The 12759-nt window shown below is 45.2% G+C and overlaps 6 protein-coding genes across 6 annotated transcripts; 1 reads left to right on the forward strand and 5 right to left on the reverse strand.

The window, feature by feature from the left end:
* Positions 1 to 1479: 1479 nt before the first annotated feature.
* On the reverse strand, positions 1480 to 2960 carry BDV37DRAFT_296804 (kinase-like protein; the record flags this gene model as incomplete). Its single annotated transcript, XM_032090194.1, has 2 exons — positions 2659 to 2960; positions 1480 to 2302 (listed from the first exon to the last, which is right to left on the reverse strand). Exons 1-2 carry the CDS (start codon positions 2712 to 2714, stop codon positions 1480 to 1482), a joined length of 879 nt encoding a protein of 292 aa, XP_031937820.1. The 5' UTR covers positions 2715 to 2960.
* A 417-nt stretch (positions 2961 to 3377) lies between these two features.
* Positions 3378 to 4967, reverse strand: BDV37DRAFT_257337 (uncharacterized protein). Its single transcript, XM_032082931.1, has 3 exons — positions 4285 to 4967; positions 3458 to 4230; positions 3378 to 3400 (listed from the first exon to the last, which is right to left on the reverse strand). The coding sequence occupies exons 1-2, from the start codon at positions 4933 to 4935 to the stop codon at positions 3604 to 3606; spliced, it is 1278 nt and encodes a 425-aa protein (XP_031937821.1). The 5' UTR covers positions 4936 to 4967; the 3' UTR covers positions 3378 to 3400; positions 3458 to 3603.
* An 88-nt stretch (positions 4968 to 5055) lies between these two features.
* BDV37DRAFT_257339 (uncharacterized protein) lies at positions 5056 to 5521 on the reverse strand. Its single transcript, XM_032082932.1, has 2 exons — positions 5135 to 5521; positions 5056 to 5078 (listed from the first exon to the last, which is right to left on the reverse strand). The coding sequence occupies exons 1-2, from the start codon at positions 5383 to 5385 to the stop codon at positions 5060 to 5062; spliced, it is 270 nt and encodes an 89-aa protein (XP_031937822.1). The 5' UTR covers positions 5386 to 5521; the 3' UTR covers positions 5056 to 5059.
* Positions 5522 to 5838: 317 nt separating this feature from the next.
* Positions 5839 to 7113, reverse strand: BDV37DRAFT_257340 (uncharacterized protein). The gene has a single exon (XM_032082933.1). It carries the CDS (start codon positions 7034 to 7036, stop codon positions 6254 to 6256), a length of 783 nt encoding a protein of 260 aa, XP_031937823.1. The 5' UTR covers positions 7037 to 7113; the 3' UTR covers positions 5839 to 6253.
* Positions 7114 to 7714: 601 nt separating this feature from the next.
* On the forward strand, positions 7715 to 8907 carry BDV37DRAFT_257344 (uncharacterized protein). The gene is made up of 3 exons (XM_032082934.1): positions 7715 to 7946; positions 8006 to 8500; positions 8546 to 8907. Exons 1-3 carry the CDS (start codon positions 7839 to 7841, stop codon positions 8606 to 8608), a joined length of 666 nt encoding a protein of 221 aa, XP_031937824.1. The 5' UTR covers positions 7715 to 7838; the 3' UTR covers positions 8609 to 8907.
* Positions 8908 to 9727: 820 nt separating this feature from the next.
* On the reverse strand, positions 9728 to 12192 carry BDV37DRAFT_274354 (protein kinase family protein; the record flags this gene model as incomplete). Its single annotated transcript, XM_032085223.1, has 3 exons — positions 9728 to 10299; positions 10354 to 11997; positions 12066 to 12192. 3 exons carry the CDS (start codon positions 12190 to 12192, stop codon positions 9728 to 9730), a joined length of 2343 nt encoding a protein of 780 aa, XP_031937825.1.
* Between the last annotated feature and the right edge of the window lie 567 nt (positions 12193 to 12759).

A 12759-nucleotide genomic window follows, 5' to 3' on the forward strand; every position in this document is an offset into this window, starting at 1 on the left:
AATTGGTGGCTTTCCGTTGCCAGCCGAGGCAATCAAAATAAGGCAAGATAGAGGCAAGAAGGGGGTGCATAGCTATAGATGGTAATAAAAGTGTTGATGCAGGCTGGGACGCATAGAAAGTGAAACTGTTCACTGGCGAGGCAGCACAGTGCAATTAAATACGCCATCATGCAACATACAGCTTGGGCTAGTGATATAGCCAGTGATTGATATTGTCTATAATGTAGCACTTCCAATTGACGTCAGGGATGAGGATTATAGTGTCCCAATAAAACAGATTCAAGTAATACAAAAGGGTCCCGCAAAGTGAGCTAGCAAGAGTAGTCTACATTCCATTCTCTGTACGTGGGAGGCCAGAACAAGACGGCAGCTAAAGACTTTACGAAGCAGAACGGGGTGCCACCAGGGTAACTAGGTGGACCTGCTTGAGCGAATCTTTCCCTATAAATGGCTGTTGCAAAGTTGAGCAATGCGAGTGGGTATCTCCTGCTCGTTGATTGCATGCAATCAACTAGCAGGGATTAAATGCAGCCAAGAATCCTTTGGCCAGGTATAGATGACATCCGAAACGCCCCACTCGATGTCTACATACATGCAAGCAACAGCACCCATGAATCCGGTGCGGTGTTAACACAACATATATACTTTCCCTAAGCTATCCATGTCAATTTGGACTATTTTCAAAGTGTTCTCTCTCGAGGCTTCATCACAAAAACATCCAACCAAAAAGTACGGACCGCACGGAGTGAGTTTGAAAACCAAGGAGAACGGCGATAAGCTGACAATGATGAGTTTCCAATATGTGTATTGTTTACGAAACGACTACCACTATCAATGGACAGACTACCAAAGAAAAAATCCCGGTCGAATGCAACGAAAAACCTGCCGATAAATGTCCCGAAGACTGCCCGCATTATAAGTTCAAACCAGCCGGGTCCAGCCGTAAAAAGAAGGGCTTGCCGTCGTGGGCATCCAGTGAACAAGGTGGAAATGGAGGTGGTGGAAATTCCAATATAGCAGAGGCGTCTGGAGTTTGACCGATAGCTAAACCATTCTTGTATGCCTCGGTATCCGAAAGTACTATGAAGGACTTGGTGAATTTTCAGTGGGAATGGGGCGCAGGGAGCTATCGTATCGGCTACAGGCTGATCGGGCGCCTAATAGGAATTAGATGTCATCGGTGGGAACACCAGGAATCAATGTATCTCAATCAACTGAGCCTATTGCATTCCTAGCTATATCGTTCTATAGCCCTCTAGGTGCTCTACTATCTAAAGGCTCCGGAACTGAATGGCTCCAATTAGTATCCCCGCACGCCAAGCCAGCTACGGGATATAGTGTTTCCATAACAGAAATTTAATGGTTTTACCACTTTTGCTGCACCAGCAATTCGATGAAAACGTAGCTATATTGCAACAGCTTAACGGCAAGTACTACTATTAAGTCGTGATTACCAAATGCGGAACGAATAAATATTTGTCACGCTTGACTGTCGAATATTATCTGTAGCTTTTGGTACTGCTCAAGAACATCTTGCGCAGTACTGAACTGACATCTCCAACATTTCAGGATAATGTCACCTCCAGGCAGGTTGGAAACATCTGGAAACACCTGTTTCACGAATAACTCTTCAATTGCTAAATCCGCCTTTTCCTCGCGTAGAATCCGGCCTTGTATAACGGACAGATCGTTTGATTTCAAGATATCTTCCGACTCAACCGGAAGTAGGTCACAGTGTGGTACAGTACCGGTCATGAGCTCGTAAAGGGTAGATCCAAGAGCGAACAGATCAGATGCAACAGTATTAGGTTGCTCATAATCCCTAGGCAAGCAGTGCGATGCTTTTTCGTAGCCCAATGCCATCTCCCCAGGCCATTGTGATGAATTGAAATCACCCAACCGCACGTCCATATTGTCATCGAGGAAAAATTGACGGAGAGCTAAGTCCGAATGGATCACACCATGTGCATGGATTTTGACCACGGCTTCTATTATCTGTCGGAACCAATTTAATCGAACAGGTAATGAAACTGAGTTGTGGTGCTCCCGTATGTAGTCCATGAGATTCCCGTTGGGATAATATTGAATATCAACCAAATCATCGGAACCGAAGAGGCACTGTGCGATACGAGGATGATCACCGAGCAACTTATATATGTGCGACTCGCGAGATATCGGTAGTTTGTCTTGGGGGCTTCCACTGCGAGGTATCTTTCTCACGACCTTCCCATCTAAAAGATGTACTTTCGCAAAAATTCCTATACTTAACAGGTTATGATCATGTGGCCGTTCGGCAACGAAGCTTGCCGTAAAATATTGGACAGTGTCTACGTCATTCTGTAGATAAAATATTCAGACACTCAAGACCTTCTCGTATGGAGGCGCACGCCCTTACCGTCCGTGGTTGAGGGGTTTCTGTCCAAGTAAGGCCAGAAGAGAAAAACTTTGTAAGCGCAGAATATACACCTTCCAAGTAGTAATACATCATTCAATGGGGTGACGATAGTTTTAGCGATAAAAAGAACTGTCGATGCAGCTTAGGTTCGGAGAGTAGAATCGCTAATCCCACTACTTATATGTCCAGTAGCTGAACTTGAGCCCCTTTCCTCAATTAGATTAGATCACAGTCAGGTGACGATGCCAAGGCCAGAAACGCACCTGGGAAGTATTTCATAGAGTTGGTAAATGTGAAGGAATATTGATTGGCCAGCCATGATATAATCTTAAATCTGTCAATATCAGGGTGTAGCATCATCGACACCGTTCTGTTGCTCTTGGTACTTGTACCTACAACGATCTTTTCCTTTACATTCTGTCCTTGGGCAGGCTTGGGCATTTCGAAGCTATCGGACATATGTTGTTCCTAAAGCCCCCCACTACAAAACCCCACCATCGTCCACCTTCAGAGAGAGGCACATACAGATATTCTTGTTTAAGTAAGTACTCATTTCACATCGAGGTATACTCAGGCATTATGAAGCCATTTGTATGTTCTTAACTGATGGTGAATGTCATTGATCTTATTAGCCGTTGGGCACTCCCACAACAGCTTTTTTTTCTGCCGAGATGACACAATCAGACCTGTCGGGAAGAGCGGCGTTTTACCTGAAGACGATACAACTTGGTTATAGTAATTGGAAATTCGAAACAGACGATCGAGGAAATAAGACATGTGTGGAAAATCCAAAAATACTGGATGCTTATATAATGCCCCTACTTGGTGAATTAAGACTGGCAGTAAGTTGTATCGCATGTCTTTCTTTCCAAGCAGCTGACCAGGGACAGCATCTTCCATATACAGTTCTCTGGTTCAAAGTGCCTACTCCCCTTGCTAAGAAAGACGGCGGCTACCTTATTCCTTTACATATTATCTCGGCTGAGCCCCGACGCTTCCCTGGCAGTGAGTTGCACCCAGGTAAGCCGGAAAGCTTATCGGAGAGTCTTGACATCAGCCCAGAGTTCGTCGCTATCATAGCCTTGCCGAAGTCCAACGATGTCATCATACATACTAATTAAAGGGCACCAAGATAATAGCTATGTATTTCTTTTATTAGTACTGTTGTTATTTGGGTGTACAATCACATAGTGGGATGATTATTGGTGTTACGGCACCGGTATAGGCGTATGCAATGCATCATTTGATAGGCGATTTTCCACGTTAACCATGCTGCAATGACTGTTCACCAAACCCTGTGTCTGGTAGAATGTTGGTAACGTTCTACCATCATTTGTGGGTGAAATGAGGGTGTCATCAGCACGGAAAAAAGGAGCTGGGGGTAAGTGCTGTGTCTCCATCCCGCCTATCACCGCAGCGCTCTGATGTACGTTGCTGATGAGACTGCTTGGAATTGTAGGGGCCGTCTCTTTCTGTATCGAATAATTTGGTGTAAATACCTCAGGCATAGTACCCATATGTGCCATGTTTGTTGCGTCGAAAGGAGTAGAGAAACTCTGCATGTACTCAGGGTCCGTTTGTCCTGTATAGAAAGCATCGTGGGGAGGATCAAAGGAAGTAGATTCCAGTCCGAGACGGACCCACGGCGTACAATCCAAGGGTATGACCCCAGTGTCGTCTTGTCCATTAGTCACGGTTTGAGTGGACCTTTGCATAAGGTGTGTAGGGTCGAAAGTGGTCGGCATATTTCCGACACGTACTTGAGCCATGTAATCGGAGCAGGCAGATAAGCCAGGTGACTGTGGCTCAGGGACATTCGGTCGGGAAGGTTCATCTGATTCATGCCTGTTACTAGATAATAATGCCGATTTAGGCGTCTCCAGCATACCATGAAAGCCCTTTTCTGCATCCCAACTGGTCACCGAATCGGATATTGGCATCACTGCCATCGATTCGTTATGTGGGGCCGATGCCCAGCTTTGCTTGCCATTGTGTTGAATTTTCCTACTCCGCCTGTCCCTCGAACGAACCTGGCGGTTATATAAATGCTGACACTTCCAGTACTTATTGGAGACATCTTCTGCCATTGTAGCAATGTCAGCGTGGCGAAAAAGAAACAGCTCAATAAAGATTGTAAGTTCGGGATACCTAAGCCTCGTCCAGCTTGGAACAAAGGCCAGAAGCGCAGATATCCCAGCGTGCCCATATAAACGCTCCAAAACAAGCATCTTAGTGCCAGTAATTATCATTTTCTTAGCTGTGCCGCGATCGAGAATATGTGGGCATGCCTTGAGGAATTCTTCTATAGAACCATGCTGGTTATCTGCAACGCTTGAAAGAGTGTTGGCCTGCTCGTCAACTCTAGAATACCCAAGAGTTTGATACTGGAAGTGTACGTATTCTAATGTCAAGGACCGAATAGCCAACGAAATGCGAAACCTGGTAGTTGGGGTTTTGTTGGAAATGCCCTCGCCTAGCTGTATGTCAACGACCCTAGGGTCTTCGTTTTCAACTTCAGGGGTGACCAGCAGTTGATTCATAGGGAGCCGAAGACATTTCTTGATAGAAAAAATCCTATCCTTCAGGATATCAAGGATTTTCACAGCGTTCTTGTCACAGGAATCGCTGTGGGCACGAACTAAGTCGGATTTTTGGCTTCTGGAATCAGGATGTTCGTCGGCCAGGAAGTTGGAGGTATTGTTAGCTGCAGGCCTCGTCCCAGAGTTTCCGAGCATACCATCGCAATAGCCTCCGCCATAGTACTGCAAGAGTAGGCCATCATCAGCCGCATTTGGTTGCTCCGTATTGTGATCCAGAGGGAATACTTGGTGTGATAGACTTCCGGGTCCATTTAAATCCACATTTATGCCGAGAAGTCTTCCAAGCCTAAGGAATGCATGTTGGGTTTGATAACGATAAGGCTGAAAATCTGCGTCTGCTGCAGCGCTTATGATGGTAAGTGCGGAGCAGAGATCTGCTGTCACAGCCATACTAGCTATGAAGTTGCCTGTTGGAGGAGTGGTATCTGTTTCAGAGATTTGTTTCAGAACGACTGCACATACTATGAAATATAGCGTGGATGATGGAGAGGTCTTCTATGTTACGAAATATGGCAGTGAAGTCAGTCAAGACATCGGTTTGCGTGGGGTATTCTGATGGCGCTTGTTGATTGTGATCGAAGCTTCACGTGATTAATGTATCACGTGCTATAACTTTTGTTGCATATGTGCTTTTGTCAGTTATAATGTCCCTAACGTATTCCACGGGCGAGTGATTCACACGGCCGGTTGCTGCCCCGGGCAAAATACCAGGGCCTTTATCAATAAAACAATTGTATTTTTATATGAAATATAGTTCGGAACCCGATTAGGACATTGCAATCCAATTTGTGCAGCGTACAGAGCTACGCAATCCACTCACATCGCAAATCGCTTACCGACTACGTTAGCTAAGCTAGCCTATGAGCTAACCAGGTAGATTGGCCATCCCTAGCAATAACTAATACAAAGGCAATACACCTAGATGCTTGTTTTTTCTTTGCTCTGCGCGTTGTCATTTAAGACAATATCTAACTCAGATAGCTGGGTATCATTCATTTCCCTCTATCTGCGAGGCACACATTGAAGTTTAGTACCATTCGCTTTTAAGATAGGCAAGAGCACATCATATGGGATTGCGAACTATTTTACTGCTGTTGAAGCAGAGTCATGCTTTTTACATATATCTCAAAGGGGCGGACTGAGCATCAAGGCACTATGTGTTGAAACCTTAAGAAATGCGCCTTGCATAGACGACTAACAGCTCCCACTCACACGTTAATAAAACACTATTAAGTAGGGTGGTAGTTCCAAATTCTACCTAGGCCAGCTCCCAGCCCATATTATCAGAAGCGAGCATTCCGAGATACCACAACCCAAGCAAAACGGTTAACTGCGGCTGGGTGGTATCACCGCGAGTGGTCCAAGGTATAGGCTCGGAGAGTTCCAGGTTTCCATTGCTATCGCGTCTGCGAATGGCGACGAGCTCAACATTAGTGAGTATGAATCCGTAGCGAGTTTTATGCTGTCTCATGTAGTAATTGACTTGCGCTAGGACCTTCTTAAACTCAGTCCGGTCCTTACGATTAGAACTTGAGCCGAGAGTGTGTTTCCATTTCCAGGACGTTTTGATATCACCAGGTGCGCGATTTGATCGAGTTGGCTCTGGGAGACGAGGTTCAAAGTACGCGGTATCGGGTATGAATTGATCTGGGATTTTGGCCCGGGTACCTTCATCAAACGATATAATAACCCGGTTTCCAAGTTGATTTCGCTTTATCAATTCTGGAAAAGAAACGCGAAGCGCATGTCTAACTCTTCCATCCAGATAACACTTAAATTGTGTCCTGACCTGTTCCTCGTTGCGCACTTCACGAGGTGGAGTTGGCATTACTTCACGGTCTATCATCGCCTCGATCAAAAATGGTCGAAATTCAGCCATGATGTTGTTCAAATTGAAGTCGGCCCAACGACCAACTTCGTTGATATCTGCAGGACTATAGTTTGTGTTTGTTGTGTTCTCCCGGGAGGTCCCAATAGCCCCAATTGGAAGCGCAGGAGGTGCCCACTGCAAATATTCCAGCAGGCTTATGGCATTGGCCATGGCTATGATTCCCGTATGATGAAGTTCAAAATGGGAGAAGTAATAGAGGTATATTTCGTCAAGAGCAGGAAATCAAGATATTGGAAAGAGGGATGGGTTGAAAAGTAGACACTGGGTCACATTCTTATACGGCCATCGCGGGGAACACGGTCCATTCATATGATTTGTTCCCAGTCAAACATTGCAGAAGTAGCAGTTGGTCGTGGCGCGGTCCACACCAGTGATTCATCCAAAGAAATAACAATCAGGGCCATCTTGCGTGATACAGCATAGCATAGCTACATTCTTTGCGTGATACGGTGTCGCTACATGCATTAGGCCCGAGTGTCACTGGCATCATCCCCACTTGGCCTGACAAGTCAAATTCAGAGAAACGAATATTTTTTGTAAAGAGGGCTCGTGGCAGAGCGTGATTAGGTGAAGCCGCCATGATTTTGAATCCTACGAAATAAGAAGGTTGACTCGGTGCATTATCTGCATCTCCTATGACCACTTGTGGGCAATGTACAGCTTCCATTTTGTTTCCCCGCACTGAAAATTGTTGTATTATTGACAAAAAAAGGAATGATTTCCCACTCAAGGTTGGCGGCAAACTGCCATGTTCTAACTAGGCTTGGTAATTGTGACGGTCGAGAAAGCGCACATTTGTTATCGTCCTGATGGACCAAGCTTCCTTACATAATCCGAGCCGGATTAGGCTTCCCAACCACTAACACAACCACTACTGGGCGCCAGAGCTCTTCCTACTCCAGTGGCTCCGCCTCCTCGAACTCGTCGAACGCTATCATCATCATCGTCAACAATGAGGCTGGATTCAAACGATTTTGCTTTCATCAGTTGTGAAAAGGAATCCGAAACATCTAGCGTTTTTCAAGTATCCCTGCAAGGACGACTATGTCTCATGAAGGTTGTATGTATACTCCGAAACCTCACCACAATACTTATGGAACCTGTCCTTAACAAATTCAGTATCATACCATAGAGAAGCAGCCGTGGCATCCTAATTACAGAGAAATTGACCCATTCCTCTGTGAGAGCGCCGCATATGCTCGTTTGAAAGAGCGAGGGTTGTGCCAGGAAGGGGTTGTCCCGGATTTCTACGGGGTGATCGAGCAAATAGACCCCATTCAATGGCGACCTCATTTAAATCGTTTCCTGAAGGACAAACTTCGTCCAAACGCTATCTTGTTGGAATTTATTCCAAATATAAAGCAAATAGATCTTGCTACATACACAGAAGACCGCGCTGCTGCTCTTTTGGAAATTCTTGACAAAATCCATGACGCTGGAGTTTGCCATGGCGACCCATATCCTCGGAATATGGTGGTTCAGCCAGAGACAGGCAGAGTGCTCTGGATAGATTTTGATCGCGCTCAAACTGTTTCTGACAGCTCTATTACCAATAGACAACGCAGCTGGATGGAAGATGATACGTTAATGACCTCTGAGCTACTAGACCTTCTGGTAAGGAACCTGGCCTCTTGCCCTAACCCGCTGATTAGGCTTTAGGCAAAAGATGTGAATCTTGGACAGCTCGTTCATGCGTGGGGTTATTACTACCATTATTCATGACGGATTCTGTGGATTACCTTTCTACGACAGATAACAAAATCCTGCTCTGTGGAAGATACGCAATATGGAAACAATGTAGTGGGACAGAACACATGATATTTGCCGCACCATCGTCATATAAATGCTATACGACGCTAATTAATGAGCAATCAAACAGGTTTAGCATAGGTGGTAGTTGGGCGGTGTTGACAGATTCCAAGCTTATGTACGATTACACTTTCTTAGATATACGTGTCTTTCGCATGGCCTAACCTCCTTGCAAGCTACCCTATTCAAAATATCGAGTACTGCAGCATACCGGGGTTTTTCTGTGAATAATTCTTTGGATATGTTAGACAACACCAGTTTCCGAACATCTATCTTGCATTCTTCTGAAATGGCCAATGATTCAACGGCATTGGAATTTGCTTTTTGCTCGGACATTGTAAACAATAAGTGTCATATACAATGGACCTGAACTCCATTGTAAATCAGCATCTCCATTCTATGGAAGGGTAAGGAGAAGTGATGCTAAACTTATTTACGTGTAGTATAACTCCGCCAGGGAATGCCTAAGCGTCTCATGGAGTAAGATCGGTCGTGATGTCTTGTGCGCAATGGTATAGTGAACTTGAAGAACCGACGGCCGTACCAGGAAAATCTCTCGACCGTACCAGTAGTTGACAGATTTCTTCTGTCTGTCAGGCGTCTTTTTGCCTCGAGCAAAGTGAAAAAGTAGTAGCTCAACAACACAGACCGCCTTCCTTTTTGTCAGCGGCCTCCGTGGGGTAAAGAGGGGCAAATCCGGCCGTCGATGCCCGAAGATCTGACGATAGATAGATACTACGGACATAGACTTCAATCAAAAGGAAAAAAGAAAAATCCAACAATACATTTACTCGGCCTGTTCACTAGGAAGAAATTGGAATGGCTATTTCCTGCCGGGTTTGTTAGACTATCTGTATAGTGACCTTTTTAACTGTTCTGGTTCGATCCTTACTCTCACTTAGCTCTTCGGAACGAGAAAAAATAATATACGGAACACCTTGTTTATGATCTTCTAGGGGAAACTGCTCTACTTTTACTATGTCATCATGTAGTATACAGCTCTTCATTAGGAATGTAATATTTTGGCCAAAGCTATATGCCCAGCATCTTGAGCTCCTCAGCTGCCTTCTCCAAAACATTTTTCATCTGGATATAGAGGCCTTTGTCAGGTTTCTTTCTCCGCGTACCCCCGGGAAATACAACTCGACGTAACTCGTTGACCCAGGGTACTAATACCTTGTAGTATGATGTAAAATACTTTTCCGCTGTCTGTTCAAAATCCGCCTCGTCATCAACGACGCCTTTCTTTGAGTTTGCTAGTTTCTGGTCATCGTCATAATTCCAGCAGTCAAAATCTGTTGGTCCAACATCCTTGCCCGGGCCATCATAGTGAATACATATCCAAAATAGCACCCAAAAAAAGGACTCCAGGTCGTGGTGGAAACAATGCTTCTCTCCTAACAGAAGTCCAATAGCCATAAAGGCCCTTGTACCTGTCTTTCCTCTGGCTCCGGACGGCTGCTCTCGCTGCTCCTTGATAGCAAGATCGAGATCAATCAAAAAGGCCGGCCACGAGCCGTTCTTCTTATCTTCGTTTATCATTAGATTACCAGTAGATATATCGCCTTGGAGAATCCCCGTATGAGCATGTAGAGACTCATAGCCTTTATAAAGTCAAAATCTCGGAGTTTAAGAGTCACATTGATACAAGGCCTTACCTTCTAAGCAGCTTTGTAGAGCATTGAGCAAAGCAACTCGGGAGGTTGCTCTGCAAATCGACTTTCCATAGTCACGGATACAGACACGACGATGTATGCGATTTTGAGGTGTCAGGTCTTGTTTCCTATTCGAGGAGCTCGAGCAAGTCCTTTTGCTAGGAGGTAGTGGGACTTCAGCACAGCTAGAAGACCTCTTATGCCCGGTTCTGCTCCTATTCTTAGAGCGGCCTAGGCGAGCAGTATCTTTTGCCTCCTCCTGTTTGTTAGATGCTGGTTTGTAGTTTGACGCCTTTGTCACATCGATACCTTTGCGGACATTTTCCCGTACATCATCAATTTCACCATTCACACACACCGTTTCATGGTAAAAATACCTTGCCACGTTAATAATACCCTTTTCAGTAACTTCCTGTAGTAATTTTCCCTCCTCTTCGCGCTCTGGGTATTGCCATGAATCTTTAATAACAACTGGGGTATTTGATCCGTCCTCCATGTGAGCCTTCCAGCATGTCGTAGCTCGACCGGCCACACAAGACGACATTTTAACAAGCTCGTCAAAAACCAAGCGCTCTTTCCGTCCATTACGCGAAATTTCAATGAACCTTCGACCATCAGCAGAGGTCATGATGCTGGGATCAAACCCAAGTTGTTCGTCATTCATCCAAAAGTAACCTAATATAGCTAAAACAAACTGCAACCCATCTTTGTTGACATCGAAGGGGGAAGATGCTATGGCTCCTAGGCGATCAAACTCCCACAGTCGCATAATTGGGCCGCAGAGAGTGAAGCCTAGAACAAACCGGCGGGTCTCTTGAGAACTGAATACTTCCCTCGCATATCTACCTAGATCCCGCCACGTGTTCGAGGCAGTATCAAGGTCTGGGCTGCTTTTTAATTCTCCTGGAACAAGGACACGCGACCAATCGAACGGTCCGCCCTCTTCTATTTGTTGATCTATGTCCTTGACAATGGCAACATCCAATTTTCGTTTCGTACTAGACCCTTGCAAGGGCTGTGAGGGTCGAGTTAAAATCTTTCGCTGCGCTGCTACGGATGGACGTTTCTCCCCAGCAAGATTCCGAAGCAGGTTGAATTTCTGGTTGAGCCACTCCAGGACTTCCTTCTCTTGTGTACTCTTGGGCCAGTCTTGCCAGCCACTTCCATCACAGTAAAGAGGAGTATCTCCCTCCCTGAGTTCCTGAAAAACCGCATTGCCTGCCGCTTCAAGGCCGTCGATATTCCTAAAGAAACTTTCATAAAATTGAGGTATACCGATATATATTGGACCCAATTCCTCCTTCAACACGGCATCCACGTGTTTTCGATGTCCGGAAGAATTAACGAAACTGCTCGTAGTATGTAAATATGGAGTTTGGTTGAAAAAAGGCAGCAGCTTCGGAGGTGGCGTTGATTCAATAACAGTAGAATATATTCTATCCCAGATGACATCTTCGGGTTCTTGGTTCAAGACTGCTCTCAGTAGTGGCATAAGATTATCGAAATCGAAATCGTCGGAACTAATCACGGCGGTAAGTCTTAAAAGATCACTTAAGATATTTTTTCGACTATTGGCAGAAGGAAGCTTTCGCATATCTGGAAATGATCGCAACGCTGAAACTAGGTCCAACGCTAGGTTCTGGAGGTCTGGAAGTGATTAGAAAGTAGCATAGCAGTCTAAGGGACAGGATCTGCACCTTCATTATCGAACTGACTGAGGGAATCTAAAGTCGGAGGTAAACCTGATTCCTGGCAAATTGTTCTGAAGCCATCTCGAAATACGTCCAGTTTGCCAGCAATGGATGCTGCCTTGCGGACATCAGGTCTCTCAGTGCGGGCCATTCCGTAATATTCAGTAGGGACTTCCGATTAGTGGTGTTTAAAACAATAGGCAGGATTAAGGGCACTATAGCTTTACTGGAAAGATAGCCATGCGGCACAGATGTGCCCAATTGAGTCAACAGTGGAAGAGGGAACGAAAGCTGTTCTGTCTCCATTCTTATCGTCAGGATACGTTGCCTGAGGCTAAAATTTATTGTCACGTGCTTTACGAGTAAATAACCAGTCAACATAACTATCAATTTCCTGAGCATGAATATTTCTAATTTCCTGGATTGTTGTTCGTGGATAACGATGTATTTAAAATATAAATGAATATAGATCTAGGCCGCCTTATTCCTAGTACTGTAAAAGGGAAATAGAAGCCCTACTGGTCGTCTGTTTGCCGCCTGTTTACTCTGATGAAGTCCAAAATTTGGGCGTAAATGCCATTGTGGCTATGCAAGGCGGCCAGGAACACCTGCTTTTTAAAGCGTAAAGGTGTTATCCAATAGACAGGGTAGAAGGGAAGCAAAGTGGGTAATAAGGTTCGCTCTTGGGTAAGTTTTCGCGAGATCGCGCGTTCTCGGG

The sequence above is a fragment of the Aspergillus pseudonomiae genome, assembly GCF_009193645.1.
Source record: "Aspergillus pseudonomiae strain CBS 119388 unplaced genomic scaffold BDV37scaffold_77, whole genome shotgun sequence".
In the NCBI taxonomy this organism is placed as follows: domain Eukaryota; kingdom Fungi; phylum Ascomycota; class Eurotiomycetes; order Eurotiales; family Aspergillaceae; genus Aspergillus; species Aspergillus pseudonomiae.